Raw genomic sequence first — 27300 nt, forward strand, 5'->3', positions numbered from 1 at the left:
GGAGCCATTGATTAATGTGACTCGTGCAATTCGAGGCACTAACCTTAAAATACATGCCACCTGTACAAAATATCATCCTTTCTCATGGTCTGCACAACCCATGCTGGGGCAACTGCCAGCAGGCAATCTACTTTGTGCAGCGGCTGCACTTTTTAGTGGTTCAAGTTTTAAAAAGTTAGAGTCTTTCTTTCAGTTTGTGGGAATCCATTTCATTGCGAAAACTCAGTTCTACAAATACCAAACCGATTATCTATTTCCAGCCATTAGCGAAGCTTGGAGAATGGAAAAAATGTCTATTGATAGTACATTCGCGGGCAAACGGTTCAGGCTAGCCGGTGATGGACAGTGCGACAGCCCAGGATTTTCAGCCAAGTACTGCACCTACCACTTTCAGGACATGGAAAGTAAGAACATTGTGAGTTCGGTGGTCGTGCAGGTGTCACAAAGCACATCCTCAGTGGCCATGGAGAAAGTTGGCTTTGTAGCATCATTGCAAGAACTACAATCGCGGGGAATGGTGATCGACCTGATAGCCACGGACAGACACGTTTCAATTGCCAAGACAATGAGAGAAGAGTACAAAAATATAAATCACCAATTTGACGTTTGGCATCTTGCAAAAACAATCAATAAAAAAATGTTGGCTGCAGGTAAAAAAAAAGATATGCAAGGTATTTCACAGTGGTCCAAGTCAATCAGCAACCATCTTTGGTGGAGCTCAAAAACATGTGGAGGGTCGTTGGAAATTCTACTGGAAAAATGGCGGTCAGTAATGCTACACTGTAGCAACGTTCACCGCTGGACCACAAACCAACATTTCCACAATTGTGAACATGGCCATTTGTCCACAGAGGAGGCACGGAAGAAGAAGTGGTTGATTCCTTCATCACCCACTCACAAAGCCATTGAAAAGATTGTATTTGATAAAACTATAACAAGAGATTTGAGGGGACTCACGGAATTCTGCCACACAGGAGATTTGCAGGTGTTCCACAATATGTGCCTAAAGTACAGGCCAAAACGATTGCATTTTGGCATGGAGGGCATGATAAATCGGACTCTTCTAGCGGTCTTGGCACATAACCATAATGTTGGCCGTCAACAAAGTAGGACGACCGGAACTTTAGGGACGCTTCGCTACAATAAGGCCTTCACTAAAAGAAGTAAACAATGGGTTATCAAACCAGTGTTTGAGGATATGCAATATGACTTTATTGAGAGACTTATTGTTGATGTCCTAGATAGGCACATACATGGAGTTGTGAACGAACCTGTGCAGGGGACAAATGCATTGCCACCCAACATTGCCTCTGTTCCATGTCCACCTAAAGAAGAGCTCATTGAGAAATACACATCACGGTTTAAATGATTGTAATTTGATTGTCTGTTCTCTCGAGTCTCCTCATGTCACAGGCCCATTGAATATGTGTAGCTATGTATTGTGTAAATAAAAGTGATTGCTCTGTGAGTCCTGTGAGATGGCCTTACACTGAATGTTGCTAACTAGGAATGTGTGCTCGTTCAAAGTGAAGGTCAGCTACTTTGATTTTTTTCTCGGGTGCCGGAATGGCCCACGACTCAGTATAAGGTTCTATTGTTATTTGACCTTGACAGGCCGGGACCATCCCGAAAGACTTCTTTTTGGGGGTGTGGGGCAATAACGTAAGAAACGATAATGAATATAATTTCAGAAACGAAAGCCATTTAATGTTCGTTCATTAGAAGAAATAACGTCGGCATAGAAGGAGTGGTATTTCGGGGCTGCCCTACGCACAGACACAATGGAAAATGCAAATATAATGTAAGTAACTCTTTAGATGAGTTTATACCGCAATTTAATTACTATACAGTAGCTTTAAAGACGGGTTAAGTTGTACTTGTTCGTTCTATGTGGCATATTGTTTTGTACCGCGCACTATCTTGAGGAGAACCATCTCCTTTTACGGAAGCACCTCAAAACCTTCCTCTTTGCTTCTGCTTTCTCTCTCCCTCTCCCCTGCTACAACTGGTCCACTGTCTGCGACCTCGGTCCTGGGCCCTTCCACTCTCCACCTGCACTGCCTCCCTGTCAACCCCTGCACTGGGGGACTGTCTCAGTATCCTACAGCCCCCTTATTGACGTATAATACCCAGTTGCACTGTCCTAGCTATGAAATAATTTCCCGACCTAATATATAAAATGAATAATTTTAATAAAGATCTGATGGTGAGACTAATTTCATTTTTTATGTTTTTAAAACAGGTACATCACTCATTATTGTATGTGTCACGAGTACCAGACACCGGCGGATGGCTTTTATAACCGCCAGTTGCTTCTCCGCGTGAACAACGTTACCACCCTGACCATTTTATGGGACGATCGCCAAGTACAAGTATGCCCTTACGCGGTACTAACGGCTAGATGCAACTTACAGACCGTTGTGGTGGCCTAGTGCCTCGTTGTTGGAACAGCCATGCGATTATCAGTGCGACCGAAGAGCTTATTTTATCGTAAACCAACACCCTGTGTACTGCACACGAACATCGATTGCCTCAAGACGAACTATTTTGGATCGAGAGCAAAGAAAAATGCAAATCGCTGAATATTCTCGAAACATTTGATGTCCAATAAATGTACTTTGCGAAATGTACAATCTTGCCGTTTGCTTTTAAACCACTGTTTCATATTCCGAATTGTGGCGCTGCATTGTGAGATGATCTAAGACCCTGTGTACAGCAAAGGAACATCGCGTGCCTCAAAACGAACTTTTTGGAACGTGAGCAAATAAAAATGCAAATCGCTGAATATTCTCTAAACATTTGATGTCAAATAAATGTACTTTACCAAATTTACAATCTTGCGGTTTCATTTAAAAGTACAGTTTCATATTCCGAATTGTGGCGCGCTGTGTTGTGAGCTAATCTGTGTTGGTTTCCAGGTTCTGTGTGGAGTCGCGTAGAAGACGCCTGGGCGCGTTTGCCTACGCAGCACAGTCACGTCACGGATAGAGGCGGGGAATATGAATGTTTTGATAAAGTCTGTTTCAGGGGCGGGGGATATGATTTAGTGCCGCAAACGCAGGTGAGCCAGGTCGATGGGGGGAAATGATAGGATTATCACAAAATGGCGGCTGATTTCGAGTGCGTTAATGGACGAAAAGTCGGGTAAGGTCCATAGGAAAGTTTTCTACGATCTACCGATTTATGCTTAAAAACACATGGCCGAACCGTAGGGACAATAAAAAAAAAGTCCCGGAACTATCCTTTAATATAATATACTTTTGAATTTTCATGTACATTATTGTTACCAATAATGGAAACATGTATTTTTTTGTTGTGGACTTTCAAATGCACTTGCACTTTATAGGTCGTATATTCTTCCATTAGGAAATTTGCATTGTAGCAAGCATAAAATGTCCACATGGACTAAACATGTAGACCGCTCAAATGCAATTCCACCTTATAAACCATGGTTCAGAATTTGCACTTTACATCAGCTGCAAGGTTTTAAATACTGTGTAAATACCTTATATTAATGATTGCCTAGACTGCTTAGTGACATTGCGATTGCTAGTGAGAACCAACTTTGCCCTTCTATTTAGTATGCATTTTGGGCAATCGTCTGCAAAATTGTAAGCACTCATTTTGCTTAGACCTTGTTTTGTGCTTGATCATTGTTACTATATCATAATCAAATGTCAAAAATGGGATTATATTTAGATCTCTGAGTCCTTTGCAATAATACACAGTCACCTCTGGCTATTAATGGAGGTGTAGTGGAGACATCGTTTAGTAATACCCTAAAACAAAAAATGTGCACTGTTTTAATGTTGTGACTAATAGTGCTGTTGTTTTGCCAGCTGTTCACTCGCCCTATTCAGGAATAGCCGGCACTGTACTGATATTTTATCGGTCATTGCCAGCGCATTGGACACTATGATAAAACAATAATTTACGATTGCTTCCCAAAATATATACAATTCACCTCGTCACTCTCCTCTTACTCCACTCCAAGATGGCGGCATTGTTGTTGTGCTTAACTCTATTGCAGTTACATGAACATAGTAAGAGGGGTAGTGACAAGGTGAATTGTATATATGTTGGGAAGCAATCGTAAATGACTGTTTTATCATGGCCTTAAGAGGCTCTTGTAATGAGCGGAATACACAATGTTTTTTACCCGAGTAGGTCAGTGATTTCATTTGGCCTGGTTCGCCATGATTGTGAGCGTTTGCTAATCTTTTGAGTTTAAATCCTCTAAACTCCTTATGAACTTTCCCAACCTCATTTTTCTCAGCCCTGGTGTTGCGGTACAGCCCATCAGCCAAAGTTTTAGCATTTTTGCCTCCCCCGGCTGTTAAGAATTGCAATAAATACATCTTTACCAAGAATCCCTCTACGTGTGCCCGGCCATTTTGTTTCTCTGTGTAGTGTGAAGGGGGATTGCCTCTTCACGCTTGGGAGAATGTGCTAAATATATATTAGAGTCTAAGACAAGGTTTATGTTCTTTGTAGAAAAGAGCCAAAATGACATACCACCTGTCTGTGGAAGGTAGATCCGTGTTGCTCAAATCTTAAATAATGTTAGTTAGCTTATTGGTTGTCATTATGAGTTGGCAGTGCAGTTTTGGTGGTAATTCTGTTATGATCACTTTTTACAGCCAATTTTACTTCACCACTGAATTCCAAGATTGGAGAGTGAGTGGAGGACCTACCTCCAGTATGTAGCTGGCGGTAAGCCTCCACTTCACCTCCAGAATCTGTGGATTTTCTGCATTGGAATTACTGCTCACAGTAAATCTGAATAAATCCCTATGGAGTCCAAAGGCCTCCATAAGTGGAGATTAACACCACTTTACTGCCACTCAACCATGTGGTCAATCTATTGTGAATGGCTGTAATCATTAAAGTAATACCATCCAACTAATTTAGTGTTAGTGACACTCGTTCCTGCAGATGTACCGCAAGACTATAAGTGGTGGGATGGCAGCCTTGATTCGCATTGTTGGAGTCCATGAGGATTTCTGTACTTTTCAAGTCCTCTTTATGAAGCAATGTATTATTTCTGCCCGTTCAGGCCAAACATTGCTGCATGACTCCATGCGGATTTCATCGGATTTACCGCAGAAACTTTTTTTGAGGTAAAGTGGAGGATTTAGCCACAGCTTTTTACTGGAGGATATCTCTCCTCTTGTACCTGAAATCTCAGATATCGGTACTGGGGGGTATCTCTGCTCTTGTACCTGCACTTACGGATATCGGTACTGGAGGGTATCTCTGCTCTTGTACCTGAAATCTCGGATATCGGTACTGGGGGGTATCTCTCCTCTTGTACCTGAAATCTCGGATATCGGTACTGGGGGGTTTCTCTGCTCTTGTACCTGCACTCTTGGATATCGGTTCTGGGGGGTATCTCTGCTCTTGTACCTGAAATCTCGGATATCGGTACTGGGGGGTATCTCTGCTCTTGTACCTGCACTCTTGGATATCGGTACTGGGGGTATCTCTGCTCTTGTACCTGCACTTACGGATATCGGTACTGGAGGGTATCTCTGCTCTTGTACCTGAAATCTCGGATATCGGTACTGGGGGGTATCTCTCCTCTTGTACCTGAAATCTCGGATATCGGTACTGGGGGGTATCTCTGCTCTTGTACCTGCACTCTTGGATATCGGTACTGGGGGGTATCTCTGCTCTTGTACCTGCACTCTTGGATATCGGTACTGGGGGGTATCTCTGCTCTTGTACCTGCACTCTTGGATATCGGTACTGGGGGGTATCTCTGCTCTTGTACTTGCAATCTCGGATTTCGGTACTGGGGGGTATCTCTGCTCTTGTACCTGCACTCTTGGATATCGGTACTGGGGGGTATCTCTGCTCTTGTACTTGAAATCTCGGATTTCGGTAGTGTGGACAAATTGTTCGTAATTCCACTATTGCCAAACAAAGCAATGGTAATGGAATTACTGCCAAAAATGTACAGCACTGTTTATCTTGTAATGAGGCCCAACTAGTTTTAGCTCCACTAATCAATTTTAAAACGATACAAAGTAGTGTTTCCTCAGTCTGCAAATGGAATAAAACATTTTGAGTACGATTCTGCCATTTGTTTTTTTTTTCAGTTTCTTTTGTCAATAATAATGATATTGACGACTTATCAACTGTTTGCTTACTTGCACATCTGGGCTGTTGTTATCGCTTTGTGTCCAGGTGACCATCAAACACAGGAACAGAATGTCCTACTGGGTGTGCTCTCAGGGCTACAGAATCAGTCTAAATAAAGTCATCTTTGGGTAAACTATTTGCTGTGCTTTGTAAAAGAAACTATGTTGATCCCATTTACACAGCACTCTCCAAGGGCGCAAGCCGCGGCTAGCAGGGGGCCCCTAAAAGGGACCTGCACCCACGTTGCTGGGCCGAAACACCCGGTGCCGAAAGCCGGAATGCCTGGTTTTGGCATGCCACCATTCTTCCTATACAGGTTAAGATCACAGATGTCATTTGTACCTTTGCGCCAGGAGCGATGGTCAGCTCCTCTTTGGTAATGTAGTCAGTCCAGCTGTTCCACTGCCCCGCAGCTTGCTTGAAGAAATAAAAGTCATACACCGTGCCTAGTAATTGAAAAAACAAAAGCATTAGAAGGGAAATATGGGGTTAATCAACTGAATTCAAGTCAAAGATAAGGGTTTGATTCCTTGCATTTATGAACTACCTTTAGTAAACTGCCTCTTTCACAAGCTAGGCTAATCAAAAAGCACAGACTTCCAGCGCCTTCAACTAGTCACAATGGAGAGTGTAAGAGTTACCACAAAAAGCTCTAGAGTGAACCCACTTGCCCCCCTCCCTCTCACAAGGAACATTCAAACCTGCTTGGCAAAACAGGCACATGTTTTCTACTTTTTTCTTTCCAAAGACCTCTGCAGCATGCCTTTTGAAATGTAAGTTGGCAAAGACCCGATTCTGCAGTGTATGCAAAAATAAGAAAGTGTTCGGACGTTGATTGGGGGGTTGCTGGGGGTCCCCAATTGCAAACCCTCGCAACTCCTGTGCGATCCCTGGTTCTTCCTCTGCGAGCCCTGAGGTCTGAATAGGCAGAGCGAAACCGAAAGTAAAGAGGGCTCTTAGACGAGAGCCCTCTTTACATTAATTTCTTCATGAATTCAGTCTGACTTCAAAAATAAATTATTTCCATTTTGGAAAACCGTAACCGAAATAATTTCTTTATGAAGTTAGACTGACTTCAAAAAGATCCCTCTGCCACTCTCCCCCAGGGGACATGGAAGCTCTGTCTCGCCTGCTCTGCGCATGACAGGTACCAGAGCTGGTTCCTTGCATGCGTGGAGTATGGAGAGAGGCCTGCCTGCAGTTGAGTTCTTCGGAGCAGCAATGGACTTGAAAAAAGGTAAGAAGGTGTTTTTTTTGGGTAACTGTGTGTGCGTGCATGAAAGGGTGTGTGTGTGTATATGTACATTATATAATGTATGTGAATGAGTGTATGATGTATGGGTGGCTGGGTGTGTGAGTGAATGGTGGATGGGTGCAGTGTAAAGGAGCATGTGAATAATGTGCTTGTGTTCAATACCTAAATTACTTACCTGTGATCTTCATTACTCTTAGTCCTACTTTTCCTCATCCCAGTACTTGCCTATGAAGCACATTGCCTCATGCGTAAGTACTGGGACAGGGAAGAGGGACGAAAAGATAATGCTGGGCCAAAGGGCTGAGTTTGGGGTTAGAGGAGGCGAGTTGGAGGAATAGGGGATGTGTCAGGAGGGTGTAGCATGTTTAGGATGCGCTATCACGTAATGGGCATCCATGATAAAGCAGGCATCATATGTGTTATTGGTGTCTAGACTCGCATTTTGGTACAGCAAGTCTAGTTATTTCTTAATGTGGCATGACATTTTTACAGGGCATCTATGATAAAGGAAGCATGATACGTGTTATTACCTCTCTGCACTGGCATTTGGGTGCAACCAGTCTAGCCATTTCTTATTGTGTCATGGCATAGTTTTCTGTGCATCTACACTGAAGTAAGCATCATAAGGGTTATAACGTGTCAAGACAAGCATTTTGCTGCAGCTAGATTAGCCATTTCTTACTGTGGCTTGACATTTTGTACTGGGCATCTCTGATAAAGCAATAATGATAAGTGTAATTACCTGGCTAGACTGGCATTTGGGTGCAGACAGTCTTTACTTTGGCATTGTATATTTTTCTGGGCAGCTATGATAAAGTAAGCATGATAAGTGTTATTACATGGTTAGATTGCCATTTTGGTGCTGCCAGTCTAGATGTCTTACTGTGGCATGGTATTCTTTACTGTGCATCATTAAGGCTACAGAAAAGTTGGTAAGTGTTATTACTTGTCTGGTCTATATGGTGCAGCCAGTTTTGACATGCCTTGTTGTGGTGGCATTGCATTTTTGATAGCAAAACAGTAAGAGAGCTCAGCGGGTTGAGCGCTCGCTGCTGCGATCTGTGTGTGATCTGCAGGTCACCGGATCAAATCCTAGCAAGGCCAACTCAGCATTTAATTCTTCTGATGTTGATAAATGAGCACCAACTTTAGTTGGGATGATAATTTTATGTAAATATGAGCTATGTACAGCGTTTTGGCAAAAGTGCTGTATAAATAACAAACCATTATCATTAAAGCATTAATGCTCCTGTGCACTGATAGTGATTTGCATCTATTGGATTTCTGGATACTGTATTAATGCAGCAACTGGCAACATTACGGAAACGACATTTCATGTAATGACAATACCCGCCATGCAGCTATAATTGCCAAAATATGGAAGTAACTGACCATAAAATGCTGAAGTTGCATATCTAAGCCAGTGCTCTAGCCTATTTTTTGTGTGTTTATAGTTTATTGAAAACTTTAGCACATTTTTGATCATATACTTAACAACTCTTAGTTCATTACAAATAGCAATAAATTACTTGAGGCACAACATACTAAAACAGACATAACAGGCATTAATTCATTCGACACAATATAATATCATATTATATACCTATCAGGGCCTCCCTTTCTAACCACCCAGATTACATTTTCCACCTATCCGACAAATTACTCCCTTCCCTAGTTCATTATGATGGACTTATCAAGAACAGCATGTGCCCCCAACATTTTGTGTATCACTATTAAAATGTTCACTAAAGCAATGGTCATTGTGATCGAGTATCCACACCAGAGCTTCACCCACTTGATTTCACTGTTTAAATCCTCCAATCTCCTTATGAACTTTCCCAACCACATTTTCCTCGGCCCTGGTGTTGCGGTAAAGCCCATCAACCAATGTTTTAGCGTTTCTGCCTCCCCCGGCTTTTTACAGAGTTGACCATTTCTTTCTTGCCAATGGATCCCTCTTATGGGACCCCACCTTTGTAGGGAGCCTATTCAGTTAAGACGAAAGCGCATATAAATGCAACAATATTTTGGGCCTGGGAATCTCATAATGGAGACTACATCTCCTTGTATGTCCTTAGGTGTGTGGTTAGCTCCCTTTTGTAGTTTATATAATGACATTCTCTGTATATCTTTCCCATTTTACAATGTTCATTTTGTTGTACATATTCACCAGGCGTTCCATCAATGTCAGCTTGTCTGAGTCAATTTCAGCAAGAATTGGGTCACAGCACTCCACAAAATTGCTCGATGCTTTGTCATAATTATTGCTTAAAGATATATTAAAATCAAGAACCTGATGGTGGACCCAATATTGCCTCGCCCTATGTTGTACTATTCGATCCAACACTATTATGCCATGACCCAATCCATGGCATATGAAGGCATATTAAGGCAGCATCCTTGTTAGAAATGTGGTTGGTATCTAAAATATTCTTGTCTGCTTCAGTAGGTATTTGGTATTAACTGGCACGGTCAAGTGACACCACTTCCTGTGATGTTATCAGGACTCTGATGTCACTTCCGCTACCCCTGGTTTTGGTGAATCAACGGTTACATGTGATTTTACTGAATGAAAAAATAGCAAACTTTTTTAACTAAACATTTTTACTGAAAATACAGGTTTCGTTTTTAATTTGGTGGATCCCCTCCCAAACCCCCCATTTCTCTTAGTTTATAATCCCACCCCAAACCCCTCCCCATGCGTTTTAACCCTTTACACCACTATATAGATATATTTTCAAAAAATCAGTATTTTCTTTGGTAAAAATGTTTAGATAAAAATGTTGTTCGTTATTTTAAATTCGGTAAAATCACTGTATACCGAATTGACATCCCTGAATTGGATCAATGTCATAATAATGTTATATATCAACAAACACAAGGCAGGTCTGATAAACACAGTGAAAAGTGAAAGGATGGGGTAGCTCACGACCACACTCGCTGTATTGTGACACTAACATTTAGAGGGAGCGTGAGGGAAGTAAAGAGAACATCTTGGCATGACTTGCTATACAATACAGTCTGCTGTTGGTGTAAAAAACACACGTTCATTAAGTACTTGGGGAATAATAATATCCCTCCACATCTTAGAACCCAGTCTTCAAACAATTTGGTGCGCGGGAGTGGGAAGCAGGCCTACAACAGGTGAAGATAAGAACAGCTGCAGGTATACATAAAGAGGCCATGCCTGTCCTCCTTGAGCTACAGCCCTATATTACAAACTGTTGTTTTTAAAGCGCACACAGGTGCTCACTTGACACCACACTTCAGAACGTGGGTGCTTGCCAGGATGAAGCGTTGTCAGTTAAGCCTCCTCCAGGTAAGATTCAAGCAGGTGTACTCTGCACATAGGGATGCAGGTAGGAAAAGGGCCTGACAAGCAAATCACTATTTGGGCTGTTGCACCCTGCAGAAATGCATGTTCACCTAAAAACCGAAACATCTAAGGCAGTGTCAAGAACAGTTGTTGCAAGTCTTGATTAAACTGGTGCAACTGTCCTGGACTCAGCATTCTCATTGGTGGGAATAAATGGGGCAGATATGCAATAATTGACTGGCCCATGGTTGCTTATTCTGTATGAACAAAGAACGTGTCCTCTATGTAAAATTCCTAATACTCTTGAATCTGCTCAACAAGTATTAACTTCATGTCTATATATGAGCAGATTATCAAGGTGTGTACATATGAGTATATAGGTAGTAATGATTTCTGGCATTATTGCCCTAATACAGACAATGGGCCTCATTACGACCGTGGCAGAACGGGTTAACGGGCTCCGCAAAAGGAGGCGGACCCGTTAAACCCGTTCCGCCACATTACGAGGTCCCCTCGCGGGACCCGTTAAGGATGCCTTGTAAAAGCAGGCGTCGTTACCGGGTCCCGCGAGGGGAAGAGGGAGCAAACAATGGGCCACTTGTTTGCTCCCTCTCCCATTCCCATTGGGAATGGGGAAGGTCCGGGACCGGGTTCCTGGAGGGAGGAATTACCTGGCCCTCCAAACTCGGAATGGCCCGGTAATTCCCCATTCTGGGAACCTGGACCCGGACGCGATTTCGGCAGCAGCCATGCCAACAATAGCGGCATGTCTACCGCCGAGGTCGTAATGAGGCCCAATATCTCTGTGCCGGATTGCCTTGTTTGCAATTTGGCAGTAAGTTGTGGGTAAACCTGAATGTGGACGACCTACTAGATCCTGCTGGTGTTTGATGTTTTAGATTATAATTTTAAAAGACTGTACTTTTTTGGAATATGAACTGTAGATGTATGATTGGTATTGATCAAATTATGTGGGTTTTACCGATCTGAAATGTATGTAATATATGGTATGTTTTGTTTGTATTTATATGTGAAAAGTTGCTTTAGAGCTATAACACATTAATAATACATCATTGACAAGCACAATACAGACAAAATCTTTCATAGATAAAAAAAAAAGAATCACACCTACAGATAAATGTCGCTCATTCCCTGGTGGACCACAATCCCAGCCAGTGTTTGAATGTATAGTAAAAAAAAAAAACAATTGATCTTCATGTTATACAATATTGTCAATATCGTTCAGGGCAATCAAGAAGCCTATACTCGTATTCACACTCAATGGAAATGCAGCATTATTTCTAATTATCATCTGGGATCTCAAAGTTTCAATAAATTAAGCTGTTAAATAGACTACTGTATTCACCAGTGAGGGTTACTAAATCCACACCAGACACTTGCGAGATAAGCCCTATGTGCCAAGGATCCCCAGCCAATTTCATAAATGTGATCCGGTCTTGTCCAAACATCACTTCATTTTCATCTGAAGTCGCTTGTACTCTTGAGAAAATCACTTACATGTCTTCTACTTTAGCATTGATTAAATACTTGCTGGGAGATATTGGAAAAAAGACAATTATCAAATGTAGATTTTTCAATCTCGCTTGTTCAATTGCAAATGGATACTCAAAAAATGGAAATCAAAGAGAAGCCCTAATCATACTGAATGGCACCAAGAATTGACAAATAGGAATGAAAGTGAGGAACATTATGTAGGTTTAATTCCATCCAGTCAAGGACCTAAAGGTAGATAGATGGGAAGGATTTGGACTGTACTGTATCCATCTAGATCTGAAAACACTGTATAAAAGGATATCTCTGCGTGATTATTTGTGGCATTCGGTGCAACGTGATTGTAATGTAATTCATAGCTATTATACTTTGTTAAGAGACGATCAACTGTATTGGACGGACATGCTCTGAAATGTTTATTGTACAAATAATGGGAGTTACTAAAAGGGGCTTTATAAAAAATGTTTCTCCATATTTAGAAAAAAAAGTCACATTGATTAAACTACTGGCAAAGTGTCTCTCGGTTTTAAGTCTCTAGAGCGGGCCATGTGTCAAATCCTGAGGGCCACGTGGATTAGTATACCTCCGTCCCCGAGCACCAGTACTCTCTGACCGGTTATTGGAGTCACAGATGGGGGAAACAGGAAACTCCAGGTTCCGGGTGGCTGCAAATAAAATACCAGGTTAGCTAATGGCTACACGGTATTCACAACAAGCACAAACAAATAATAAGAAAGACCTACCCTGGAGGTGAATGATGAGTGAGTTGAACCTAAGTGAATTTTCCCCCAAGGGTCAGATGAGTAGTGCAGAAGGGATAACGGGACCACGGGATCTGAAGGGGAGAGGATAGGATTTGATCGTAGGTGCACAGTTCTTGACAAAGTTCCAAGAGTTCAAAAGGTAGCTGAAGGTTTATCAAGCGCCAAATCCAAAGGTCAATCCATAAACAATCCAAGAAAACAGTTCAAAGTTCAGATAATCCAGTTATACAGGTCAGAAGAAATCCAAGCGCCAAAATTTAAGGGCAATCCAGAAGAAAAACGAAGTCCAAAATCCAAGGAATTCGATAAGCATGAAGTTCAAAACACAGGAAATCGCTAAACGCCGAAAGATTCGCTGAGAAGCAATGTGTGCAAAGGCCAAGCCCCTTTTATTGCAGTCTTCCTGATTCGTTGGCCAATCGGGGATGATTTCCTGGTCACATGATCTTTCACTTGGTCACATGATCCATTTTCCTGGTCACGTGATCTTTCACTTGGTCACATGATCCAGTGGTTCATTTGGTGCCTGTTTCCTGAAAGCCATGTCACATGACCCCTTCTTCGTGGCAATCCGCGTCGAGCGGAGGACCGCAGTATGGAGTGGTGATCTCCTCTTCCTGCTTGCAGTCTCCAAGGCAATCCCCACTGCAGGCGTGGAAATCGACGCCAGGGATGCCTCAGAGTGTAGCGTCCCACTAACGATCGAGCAGAGGTGATCGCGGGAGGGGTCCATGTTTCTCTCCGCCGCCTGCATGTCACCCGGTCGTGATTGGGTGAGTCTGAAAGCATGACAGAGCCCCCCCTCAAAGGCACACGTCCTCGTGGGCTATGGGGGTTGTTCTTATGAAACCGGGCAACTAGGAGTGGGGCATGTACTTGATCAGCGGTTTCCCAAGATCTTTCTTCCGGGGCGTAACCCAACCAGTCCACTAGATAATAAAGACGGCCCTTCGTGAGACGGGATCCAAGAATATCATTGACCTCGTACTCTTCAGAAGTACCTTTCATTACAGGAGCAGGGGGTAGGATGATACGAGTGGGAAGAGGACATGGTTTGAGAAGGGAAGTGTGGAACACAGGGTGTATTCGCCAAGTGGTTGGCAGGGAAACCTTGTAGGCTACTGGATTGATGACTTTGGTAATACGATACGGTCCCACGAAGCGAGGAAGCAGTTTACGACAACCGGGTACAGGTAGGTGTCTGGTGGAAAGCCATACCCGATCCCCAACTGCATAAGTGGGGGCTGTAGTTCGTTTCTTATCAGCAGCCCGACACATAGAAGCCTGTGCTTCCTGAAGATGTAACGTGACCTGGCCATGGATGTCTTTAAGATGCTGTACACATGAGGAAACAGAAGGAGAGAGTAGGGGAGGTACATCTGGAATAGGAAGTATGCGAGGATGCTGCCCGTACAAGGAATAAAAAGGTGAATAGCCTGTGGATGTGTGGGGTGCATTATTGTAAGCAAATTCAGCTACATGCAGTAGTTTGTGCCAGGATTGTTGATGTTGTAAGGAGAGACAACGAAGATATTGCTCCATCGTTTGGTTGACACGTTCGGTCTGCCCGTCAGTTTCGGGATGGTAAGAGGACGAGAAACGTGTGTCGATACCTAGTTGTCTCGTAAGGCACTGCCAAAATCGGGAAGTAAACTGGGAGCCCCTATCAGAAATGACAATAGCAGGTAACCCAAAAAAACAAAAGACATGGCGGAAGAAGAGGTCAGCCAGGGCAGGTGCTGTAGATATACCGGTGCAGGGAATGAATCGGGCCATCTTCGTGAAGGAATCAATCACTACCCAAATAGTATCAAACCCACTAACTTTAGGTAAGTCAGTGACGAAATCCATCGTAATTGTATGCCAGGGTTTAACTGGGAGAGGCAATGGTTGTAATAGGCCTAGAGGACGACCTTTTCTGTTTTTGCATTTCGGCACAAACCGAACAGGAAGACACATAAGCCATTGTATCTCTGTTCATGGAAGGCCACCAACACCAACGTTGGAGCAAGGCCAGTGTGCGCTTCTGGCCGGGATGACCATTTATGGGAGCATCATGAGACCATTCTAATGCGATGGAGCGAGTATCTGGTGTTGGTAAGTATAATCTGCCCTGTATATATGGTAGGCCTTCATACAATTCTATCTCCCACTCCCGTAGTTGTTCTGGATGTAACTTGACCCATTGTCGAACTAAGGTTAGTAGGTCTTTAGTTGGCGTACAGAGACAGATGATGTGTTTGCTGTCCAGAAGTGTCTCTGGAAAGACAGGCAAAGAAACGCCCCCAGGAATGCGGGAAAGAGCGTCCGCTTTGCCGTTGGCTATGCCCGGTCGGTGCTTAATGACAAAGTCATATGCTGCAAAGAATAAATGCCAGCGGACTTGGCGGCTATTAGTGCACTTGAATGTGGCCAAATCCTGAAGATTGCGATGGTCAGTATAAACCGTGACCTGATGTTTTGCCCCAAGTAAATGGTGACGCCAGACTTGGAATGCATCTTTAATGGATAGAAGTTCTTTCTCTGTGACTGTGTAATGGATTTCAGCCTGAGTGAATTTTCGAGAATGAAAGGCAACCGGATGTAGGAGACCTGTGGAGGGGCATGATGGAGACAAGACAGCTCCCAGAGCATAGGAAGAGGCATCGGCTTCAAGAATAAAGGGGAGATCTGGATTGGGATGCTGTAAAATAGGAGCTGTGGTGAAAGCCGTTTTGAGAGCTGAAAAAGCATCTTGTTGAGAAGAGGTCCAAACAAACGGGATACGGGGGCTAGTGAGTTGAGTTAATGGGGAAGCCAAGGCTGAAAACCCTGCAATGAATCGCCTGTAGAAGTTGGCAAAGCCAAGGAATGACTGCACTTCTTTAACAGTTTGTGGAATGGGCCAATCTGCGACTGCACGGATCTTGGTTGAATTCATAGCCAAACCGCCAGACGTGATGTGAAAACCTAGGATGTCTACTTCCTTGGCGTGAAATAGGCATTTTTCTGGTTTAGCGTAAAGGGAGTGTGTGCGCAGCCGGTTCAGGACTTCTCGTACATGAATGACATGATCTTGGTGTGATTGAGAAAACACCAAAATATTATCCAGATATACCACCATGTAGTTATCTATGATGTCATGGAATATTTCATTCATAAACCTCTGGAAGGTTGCGGGTGCGTTACATAGCCCAAAGGGCATGACGGTATATTTGAAGAGACCGTATTTGGTACAAAAAGCTGTTTTCCATTCATCCCCTTTTCGGATGCGTATGAGATTATACGCTCCTCGCAGATCGAGCTTGGTAAAAATAGTGGCAGGTGTGAGACGATCTAGCAGTGGAGTGATAAGGGGTATAGGGTATCTATTCTTGATCGTAATGTTGTTCAAACGGCGATAATCAATGCAGGGGCGAAGATCGCCTTCCCTCTTGGGTACAAAGAATATAGGACTAGCTGCAGGAGACTGAGGGTCTGATGTGGCCTAAACGTAAAGAATGTTGTATGTACTCTTTAAGAATCAGGTCTTCAGATGCTGAAAGGGAGTATATGCGCCCGTGGGGCACAGGGACCCCTGGTTCCAAATCTATCGGACAATCAAAGGGACGATGCGGGGGTAAGTGTTCAGATGATTTTTTATCAAACACTTCCAAGAAGTCATGATATTGTGAGGGTATCTGGGCCGAAACCAGACCTACCACATGCCTAGGAGGGTCAACCTCCATCTGTGATTCTTGTAAAGACAAATGAGCTAATGCCCCGAGCGCTTGTGCTGGCGTCGTTGCCTGCTCTTGGGATAACAAACAATGTTCCTGACAGTACAAGGATTCGAAAGAAATGGAGCCCAAGGACCAGTTAATGAGCGGATTATGTGTGCGTAACCAGGGAATACCAAGGATAATACCGTATTGAGGGGTAGTTATCAAGTCAAAACTAAGGGTTTCCTGGTGTGTGTCCTGCAGTATGAAAGTTATGGGTGCCGTCTGTTGCCTGATAGGGCCCGAAATCAACGGAGAACCATCAACCGCTTGTACAGGTTCTGGATGCTTTTTATTTTGTAAAGGGAGATTTAGGGACGCGGCCAAAGCACTGTCAACGTAATTACCTGTTGCCCCGGAATCGATGACCAAGTGTACCTGATGTTTAACATTGTCAGAGGAAAACAAAATTGCCGGAAGAAACAAAGGGCTGGTTGAATCCGACAATGAAGGGGGTATGTACGATTGTACTGGTAGGCTCGTCCGCGCCCCCTTATCTAAGGACGAGCCTTCAGAAAACCCGTTGGCTTTTGTTTGGGTCTTCGGGGACATTCCTTGACAAAATGACCTGACACTCCGCAGTAAAAACAAGCATTAGCCTGTCTGCGTCGTTCTCTCTCTAAGGGTGATATGGGACTACGTATTCCCCCTATTTGCATGGGTTCGCTAGTTTGTTCTGTAGAGTTCGAGCTTAGGGAAAATACAGGATTCGTTCTCTTTGTTTCAGTGTTTCTTTCATTGAACCGGGCATCAACTTGTAAGACCAAGTCAACCAATTCAGGGTATTGAGTAGGTAAGGTAGGTATGACGGACAGGGCGTCCTTCAAACGTTCGCTGAGACCTTTGTAGAACACAACCGCCTTTTTTTCTTCTGGCCAGGCAGTTTCGACAGACAGTTGGTTGAATTGTGTTATGTATTCTATTAATGTGGTTTTTCCTTGGGTCAAATCTAGGAGTTCGAGGTCCCGTGTTTGCCCTTTATGTCGTGTGTCAAAAACCTTAGTCATTTCTGCCACCAGTCTATCAAAATCATACAAAACGGGACTATTATTCTCCAACAGGGGATTCGCCCACGTAGTGGCAATGCCGCTCAAATGAGACAAAGTGAAAGCTGCCTTAGTAGTTGAATCAGGGAAGGCCTGTGGTCGACATAAAAAATGTAGCTTACACTGATTTAGGAAAGTGTGAAATTTACGTGGGTCACCCTGGAATTTCTCGGGGGCTGCCAAAGGAAATGGGGTGGGGACGTAGACTGGGGCTGGTGCCACTGCCCCTACAGGTGGTGCAGCCTGTTCGGGTGCATCTCCAAACTCCTCATCTGGTGGTTCCGTGTCTTTCACTTTGTATGGCATCTAACCGCTGATGAATAGCCGTGTTAGCGGCTGTCATGTCAGCCCTTAAGACAGTGATTGCTTGTACAAGCGCAGCCACCGGATCCCCGGCGGAGGTATCCATAATCCAGTGGTAAAAGGCTTCTCAGTCTGTCAAATCCTGAGGGCCACGTGGATTAGTATACCTCCGTCCCCGAGCACCAGTACTCTCTGACCGGTTATTGGAGTCACAGATGGGGGAAACAGGAAACTCCAGTTTCCGGGTGGCTGCAAAGAAAATACCAGGTTAGCTAATGGCTACACGGTATTCACAACAAGCACAAACAAATAATAAGAAAGACCTACCCTGGAGGTGAATGATGAGTGAGTTGAACCTAAGTGAATTTTCCCCCAAGGGTCAGATGAGTAGTGCAGAAGGGATAACGGGACCACGGGATCTGAAGGGGAGAGGATAGGATTTGATTGTAGGTGCACAGTTCTTGACAAAGTTCCAAGAGTTCAAAAGGTAGCTGAAGGTTTATCAAGCGCCAAATCCAAAGGTCAATCCATAAACAATCCAAGAAAACAGTTCAAAGTTCAGATAATCCAGTTATACAGGTCAGAAGAAATCCAAGCGCCAAAATTTAAGGGCAATCCAGAAGAAAAACGAAGTCCAGAATCCAAGAAATTCGATAAGCATGAAGTTCAAAACACAGGAAATCGCTAAACGCCGAAAGATCAGCTGAGAAGCAATGTGTGCAAAGGCCAAGCCCCTTTTATTGCAGTCTTCCTGATTCGTTGGCCAATCGGGGACGATTTCCTGGTCACATGATCTTTCACTTGGTCACATGATCCATTTTCCTGGTCACGTGATCTTTCACTTGGTCACATGATCCAGTGGTTCATTTGGTGCCTGTTTCCTGAAAGCCATGTCACATGACCCCTTCTTCGTGGCGATCCGCGTCGAGCGGAGGACCGCAGTATGGAGTGGTGATCTCCTCCGCGCTTGCAGTCCCCAAGGCAATCCCCACTGCAGGCGTGGAAATCGACGCCAGGGATGCCTCAGAGTGTAGCGTCCCACTAACGATCGAGCAGAGGTGATCGCGGGAGGGGTCCATGTTTCTCTCCGCCGCCTGCATATCACCCGGTCGTGATTGGGTGAGTCTGAAAGCATGACACCATGACAGGCACGTCATTATCAAAACACCATAAACTACTGGCAGAGCATAAGCGGACGTCAAAAAGTAAACAACCCCCAAAATAGAGTTCTTAGTCAGCAGTTGTCTGAACACAACAGACCTTCTTCTAAAGAACTAAACCTGGCAGTGAGTAAGCTTAGTACAGTACCCCACAGAACAGCTAAGGATTCCCTGGTATCCAACCCAGTTAACAGTAGGAACTCTGCATACCACAAGGTGAGAAAAAAAAATATGTTTTGATGACTGCTGCAAATCACTTAGACAAAGGTGTGGATATTATTCAATCAAATACAAAGAATTACCCCAATGACACCAATTAGCACACAGAAGCAGAGAAAAGAAGTCAGTGATCAATTTTTTTTTTTTTAAAAACATTATTAATTGGATGAGGCAAGTAAGAGAAAGAATGTCTGGCCTAACAGATGACTTGCAGGCATTAATGATGAAAACCTCACAGAAGACCAGAAAGCATTTCTCTACAAATGAAACTTAATGGGGAATGACATTAAAAACTGTCGGACACCCCTCGATATTTCCGTACCCATGACATATAGCCCTCTGCAGATGTAACAAGACTTCCGGAAAAGGTTATCCTGATCGTGGAATGTTGCCCCTTCCAGAGAAATATTGAACAGGATTAATCACAGTAGCTCTCAAAAATCCCAAACATATGTTGTATAAGCATGGGTTTTCAGGCACGGTCCTAATGGTACTGCCAGGCCATAAGATGGCAAAAGCTGGAAAATTATTTAAGTACCTTGGCCTATTATGTCACTGCCTGGCTAATGCAGATCCAAAGACTATCCAAGAGCCAAATGTATCGGTTTGTACAATTCTTGTTTTCAACAGGAATTCAGTACAAGGAACAGATGCAAGGGCATACGCTTTCCTAATGCACACTTTGTTAAGGAATGTTTATTAAATCTGAAGCTAGCTCACAGCTGCAGTTAAGTCATTTCCTTCCAGAAGACTGCCTCTAAGTAACAGTGGCATCACCTCAAAGCCACAGGGCTAGCTCAAAGTGATCAAAGAGGTGTGTTTTTTGGGCAGGGTTGGAAAAGTAGTAGGTTGAAATGCTTATATGGACTAGCAATGCCAAGGGCAGTCAATGGATGGTTAAAAATCTAAACAATACCCAAAGGCTGCGTGTCCCTCCTCCCATCCTATGTCCCTCCTATTTTTACTTCCCACCCCAACAGTTTTGGCTTATATTCAGCACTTACAGCGCCACCCACGAGCTGAAACTAATGATAGTGCTTTTTTAAACAGCAGGAATTGCTCGCACAAAATCCAGATTGTATTCCTCAATAAAAAGGAAACTGGTGGCCAAAGTCCACCGCACTTGCAAATTGAATTGGGGGTCACTGAGGCTGCAGGCGACTGTAGGGTCTGTGTACTTAGCCGAAATACACCATTGAAGTAAGGATAATTATGCAAGAACAGTCACACAGCGCCAATTGTGAAGCATAGACTTGTGCTTTTGATGCACAAATGGAATTTATTATCATCGAGTTCATCAATACAGCCTAACACGTGTTTCTAGCTAAACCGTGCTCTTCCTCAGAGGCTTGTTGCAGCTATGTAAATTCCCAGTTAGTGCAATAGGTCCAGTCTGGTAGAGTTGCCAGCTGGTGTCCCGTAGGATGAGCAACCAACTGTTATGCTTCGCAGTTGCGGATAATTGCTCAGCAATTCACATTCAAGTTCTGAGTTCAGAGAGCATAATATTCCTCAAAAAACACTGCACCACTGAACACCTGTTCATGGTACACCAATTAATAAACCTCAAAAACACACAAAACTGAGGAATTCTTTTTCCTTATTCGTACAATTAAAAAAAAAAGTTTCTGACATTGTGTTGCATCATAGTCTGAACTACAAACTGATATGGACTGTGGCCGGAGTGTCGTCCAACATCATGAAATCAATGTAATCATCACCCTACTGAATGGTGGAGATCAACCGCATGTACACGGGTGACTTAAAACAAAGCCGCAGAAAGAAGGGGGTGGCAACCTCCGCCCATCTCTGGTTAACCTCTGTGAGAATGATATGCCATCCCTGCTTGAAAGCTATTTTACCCCAGGCCTACTTCTGCTGAACACAGAGATAATATGACTTCTATATACAGATGATCGGGTTTTGTCTCTATGTCAGGGAGGCATCTACAAGGTCACTCAGAAAAGACACAGATATTGGCCAACCCAAATAAATGTAACTTTTCCTGAACAATAATATGGCAGACCTGAAAATATGCAAATCAGTGGGCCTCATTACGAGGTTGGAGTTAGTCATGGCGCTATTGGCGCCATGACTACCTCCAATACCGGTACCGTGTCCGGTCCCGCCGTTAAATGGGGACTTACCGGTCTATTCCGACCTTTGCGGGACCGGTAAGTCCCCATTGAAAAAGCCATTCCCCATTCCCATTTCAGCTCCCATAGGGCTCAATGGGAATGGGGAAGGAGCTAATAACGGTACCGCAAATTGCGGTACCATTATTAGCTCTGAAGTCCCTTAACGGGTCCCTTCCATAATGCTTGGTAAAACCAGGCGTTAAGGAAGGGACCCGCTAAGGGACCTCGTAGTAGGGCAGTAAGGGATTACCGGCACCGGTGCCCTTACCGGTGCTGGTAATCCCTTACCGCCCACCTCGTAATGAGGCCCAGTGTCTCATACAAAGATTGTTTAGCCGATGTAAATTGGCTGTCAACTCACCCCGGGAAAAAGTAATGTGTGCACCTGTGCTATGAAGAATCTCGTGGACAAGTTCAATTCCCATACAAACTACTGCAAACCTATTTGACAGTTTAATTTTTATCAATCACATATCGCACTGTAATCTAGAAATCGACACTGACCTCAAACTGCCCAGATCTGAAGAATCCCCCAGTAGAAATCCTTTAGCTCCAGTTTTGCAAAAGTACACTACCAATGCACAGAAATGACCAGAACAATGGGTGCAGAGCCGATCTAGAAAGTTCTGCCTTGAAGTCAAGCAGACAAAATTGGATACTTAAGGTCTGGCTTCATGTGAAGAAAAGCAACATAAAATAATTGCACTACAAGGCACTCAAGGAACAAGATGGGGAACACGAGAAAATTGATGTTGGGGCATTTACGCCACGGCTGCCAGTCATTGACCACAAACTGGAGAGCCTCATTATGAGTTGGGAAGTGCGGGTAAAATGCAGCAGTATTACTGTATACCGCTGCATTACTGCACCGTCCAACTCTTTAAAGGATTCACCTCCAGCTATGAGCTGCAGGTAAATCTGCTGATTTTACACCCATTTTCGGTGGAATTACCACAGTGGAATAGCCACTGTGGTAATTCCGCCGAAAATGCCCTGACGAGTCCTATGGACTAAAAAAAAAAAAAAGAATGGGGATTTACACTGCCACCACCACTTGTAATCCGGCAGTAATACCGCCGGACTAGGTGGCGGTAACAGTAATACAGTTTGGTGGTATCTGCATGGATTTACTGCCCACATACCACCAAACTCGTAATGAGGCCCTAAAACAGGTCAACAAGAACACAGGTGGAAAACCAGGAAGGGGCCAAGCTCTGCCCCCTTCGTGACAGGAGAGAACAATAATGTTCTGATTTTCTGTCTTAAATACAGAGAGATCAGAGAAACTTACTTTCTGAATCTGTATGAGAAGAAAAAAAAGACTTACCAAGAAAAAGCGATGAAGACAAGTTGTGCAGTGTCCTTTGAAAAGGCACGACCTGCAGAAATTGCTGACAAATGTAGTTTAGCCTGCCTCTGTACAATGCAGAAAAGTACATAGGTACCAATCCTGCTGTTTTGTCCATTGTTTGTATGGCCTGTGTTAACTTTGGCAGCACAGGTATTACTTACCGGTCATCTCAATAATGTTCAGATGAATTTCATTTCAGCACTCACATATCTTCAGTACTTTACACCTATTACTTGTTATCTGACATTATCAGAGCCATTGTTTTGGGCAAGATCTATTAGAACTACCCAGCAAGCGATTGCTCTCTGTTGTAACTCTAAAGACGAACTGGCAGTTAACTCTGTAGCTAATGAGCTCACATGGGCTTGGAGGAAAAGTCTATGTATAACCAAACCATGATTCCTAGTTCCCTGCGTATTTGCACTGATTGTACTAAATATCATGCATTTCGTATTGCGTTCTAATTTTGTTTGTATTGGTTGTACCTTTTCTAAGCCAATTTATTCATTTTTTCCCTATTATGTTACTGCTGTTAATACATTTTTTATATATAGAAATATGAGAAAGTACTTGAAGCTATTGAATAAAAAGGATTTGGCAGTTTCTCCCGTAGTATACTTCTCTACATGAGCTTGTAGGAAAAGGTCACGAATGATCAAACAATGGTCTTAGTGTTTTGCGTAGTAGCACGGATTGTGTGAATAGTATGTATTATACAGAACATTTTAATTCAGCCGCTGAGTGTAATGTTTTCAAGCCAAATTCTTTGACTGTGTCTTTATTGTTTTCAAGAATGGGTTTCGTCTTATGAAATATATTAAATATATCTATGTATTGTAAATATTGGTTTTATGGACTGTTGACCGAAATAAAGCTATGTTGAATTGAATTATCAATAGCCAAGTATAGAAAACTATGGGAAAATGTTGACTAGCCACAAGATGAACTTCTTTAACTGCGGGAACACACTGCAAGGATTTCTGCCATCAGAATGCAGCTATGTGGTTTAAGGCAATATTTCAGGTGGACAACGGTCAGTTTTTAGGTAGTTTTGGGGGGCTTTAGTTGCCCATAGAATTTGGTGACTGAAATATATTTAATCCAACTAAAGGTATCATCCAATCAAGATTAGTCCATTGATTGCTGACCTTTTTGGGAAAATAAAATAACCTGTACATCCGGTTATGCACCTTTAAGTGCATTACCTTAATCTTTCCTTATTTATTGAATTTTCGCAATGTTGCTAGACATTAAAAAAAAAGCTTAACATATTAACAGCCAAACAAGGAGGGAAATGTGCTACACAGAGACCTTGGTTAAACAGTGAAAACTGAAAAAGTCCCTTGTTTTGATCTTCACGTGTATGGATTTGTCTCAACACACCATATTGGGCAAATTAAATATTCTAATAGTTTCTAATAAATAAGTCCCTAATATACACATTAGAGACCCAGTCTAATATTTTTATGAGCTAACACATATCTAGTTGCATTTCACATTATAAATAATAATCATAATGTAAGTGTACATCAGGAGTCTCAGTGATGAATGATTTCAAATGGATATTATGGTGTAAGTCTCACTGGGATGATCGTGAGGGTTCTTATTGTAGATCTAATTATTAAACAAGGTTTTGCTCTTTACAACAAGATTTGCATTGGCTCAAAGTTAACATTGACAAATACTGTATTTTCAAATAAAAGTAATTACATATTATATATAAATCTCCAAATGATGGGGGCTTCTTTCTCAAACATTGATTGGAATATCCAAATAAAGAATACTTCATTGGCCCAATAGCAATCTGGAAGTTTGATCTGAGACATTCACACACCATGAAACTGAATGTCTGAATAATAGACACAATGGGCTGATTCAACTTAAGCTATGACTACATTGTATTAGCAAACACCTTTGAATCTTTCTAAAAGCAAACTGCTTTGTCATATTGAAGTCAAGCATTTGTAATTAAGACAATACCTCTATCAGGGAAAATATTATTTTTGGTGAGCTTTACACTTTTGGGCCGTGGATTTTCCTCATCAGTTCCGGAAAGCAAATTACGATAGAAAATATCGAATTTCTTTCTGCTGTCATCATTAATTGTTCCACCTAGTGTCCAAACCACTGTGAAAAGAAAAAGTCCTTGAAGCCAGAGAGTAATCTGCTGGCTAGACATGGTTTCTTTATTTTCTTCGCCGGAACTTGCTATTTCATCTGTAAAATAGAAATGAGCATTATTTTCACAATAGTTTTTACAGCATCTAATAACTTCAAATTTAAGTCATGTTACACATACACATTAAGCCACTGGAGCTCTTCTGTATCTACAATTAAATAAGCATATATTTGAGTGTCACAAAACAAATATAAATTTGTAAAACCATACAAGTTCTCAGTTTGTTAAAATACAAAGACATCATATAACACAGGCAAAATGAATGTGATAACACATTGGAAGAAAACAAGGCTACATAAGGGGGACTTCTTTGCACATAGAGGTAACAACCATTGCATTTATTTAGCTAGTTATTCTAATTAGTGTAGGTACATTTTTGACATGATGGAAATCAATTCGAAGAACACAATTTTTGCAAGACAGCCAAAAATGCATCCAATTACCAATATGTTCCATTGCTAAAATACTTTTTACAATAGAAAGTGTTTTTCAACCTTTCCAAACCATTGGGAGGGGAGGTCTATGTTCACAACATATTTTATTCAGGTCATTTCATCCCATGCAGGTAGTAACAGAAAATAATTGAACCAATGGCTTATTTCAGACTACGTTTCTAAGCTGGCTAACAGCTACGTAACAGTGTTGTGGACGCTGGAGAGCACTGTTTCCCCACCCCCTACTGTTAAAATGCAGCACAGGAAGCCCAGCAGGCAAAACCTGCGCTAGCTAAGGGTGCAGTGCTGTGCGCCTCAAAGTGTTAGGAGCCAAAGGGTTGCAGGTCGGCTACACGGACTCCAAAAACCTCGCCCTACATGGTCCTATTTCCTTGGAATGTATAGCGACCCCACGGACTCTTGAGGTCCTGATCAGCCACTGAGGAATGAGGGGTTAGTCACATGGACTGTTGCTAGAGCATGGAAGAGTGGAAGTGCACCACATGCAGAACTGGCCAGTTTATGGTGGGGGGGGTTAACTCTTGCGGCCCCCTAAGCAATCGAGCATGCTTCGGCCTGAAAACACTGTGTGCCTCCCCAGCCTTAATGTGCGGATTAATGTGACACACGCACATTTTTCAGGCATGTGTTCTTTGGCGCCCACAGCCTGTTGCAGCGGTCTTTGACAGTCTGGAGTTTTTAAAGATAATTGTACTACTCTAGGGTGGGCCATCCAACATGTCTTGAACTTATGGCCGAGACCAACTAGACTACCACAGCTGCTCCCAGGAAGGCTGATGGGAGCATATATGGAGCCAAACTTTGAGGAGTCACTAATTGCAACAATCTTTCAGTCATTGATAATAAATACTTGAAGAAAAGTCTACGACTACGAACAAAATGCACCTAACATACCAGGTTACCTGGAAACCAATGTACAAAGAGTAGAATCATTATGCAAGTGTACTATTGGGTAAGGATTTGGACTGCCGAAAGGTTGGTCAAGTACAGGGAGGCCTTTGAGGATATAATGTTAGAAGAGGGTGGCATTCCGCTGCCCTGGCTTGCCCACATAACAAAGGAGCTCTATGGTATTGCACAAAGTGAAAACTGCATCAGGGCCGACAACATGAATGCCAACTCAATATTGTCTGTAACAAATGCTTATTTAGCAAAGGCGGAATCCAAGGTCTTAAGCGCAATAGGACAAATCACCCAGCTAAACAGGTATTGGGACTTGAAACAGGCATATGAGTACAAAGCTTCTTTGGACAATGTTTCTCCTAAGCCTATGGGATCACTATATATCAAGTTACGCATTGGTATTTTGCCAGTAGCATGTCTGTGTAACAAATGGAAAAGCAGCAGAACAGCAGCGTGTCCATTTTGTGCCGACCAAGTATAACGCATAATTCATTTGGTATTAATTTGCCCTCATTACGAAGACTTGAGGAAGAGCTATCTGGGACCTCTATTTTGGATAACATCTATCCGAACAACTGCCTAGTCAATGGCCTTATGTTGCTCTTCCAAGGATAGCTTGGTACTAGTTCATTCTGTGGGCAATAATCTTCTGAAGGCCGCAAAAGGAGATTGGCTAAACGACTATAAGGACCCGCAGAATCTTGTTCTAGCAAAGTAATAGACCCCGAGGTGTGTATCTGTGGGATCTGTGTTACAAACAAGATTGGTGCTTGGTCTAGCTAGCCAAATCAGGAAATGTGTATCATGCAACCGTC

General features: G+C 42.9%; 1 protein-coding gene across 1 annotated transcript in view; it reads right to left on the reverse strand.

The window, feature by feature from the left end:
- Positions 1-27300, reverse strand: part of DNAH3 (dynein axonemal heavy chain 3) — a 1861430-nt gene that overhangs the window by 845628 nt on the left and 988502 nt on the right. The window contains exons 40-41 of the mRNA XM_069647670.1: positions 24929-25165; positions 6487-6590 (exon numbers count right to left, since the gene is read on the reverse strand). Of these exons, the coding sequence (XP_069503771.1) occupies positions 6487-6590; positions 24929-25165 (341 nt within the window). The remainder of the gene's footprint in view (positions 1-6486; positions 6591-24928; positions 25166-27300) is intronic.

The sequence above is a fragment of the Ambystoma mexicanum genome, chromosome 2q (assembly GCF_040938575.1).
Source record: "Ambystoma mexicanum isolate Mex_15411 chromosome 2q, UKY_AmexF1_1, whole genome shotgun sequence".
NCBI classification, from domain to species: domain Eukaryota; kingdom Metazoa; phylum Chordata; class Amphibia; order Caudata; family Ambystomatidae; genus Ambystoma; species Ambystoma mexicanum.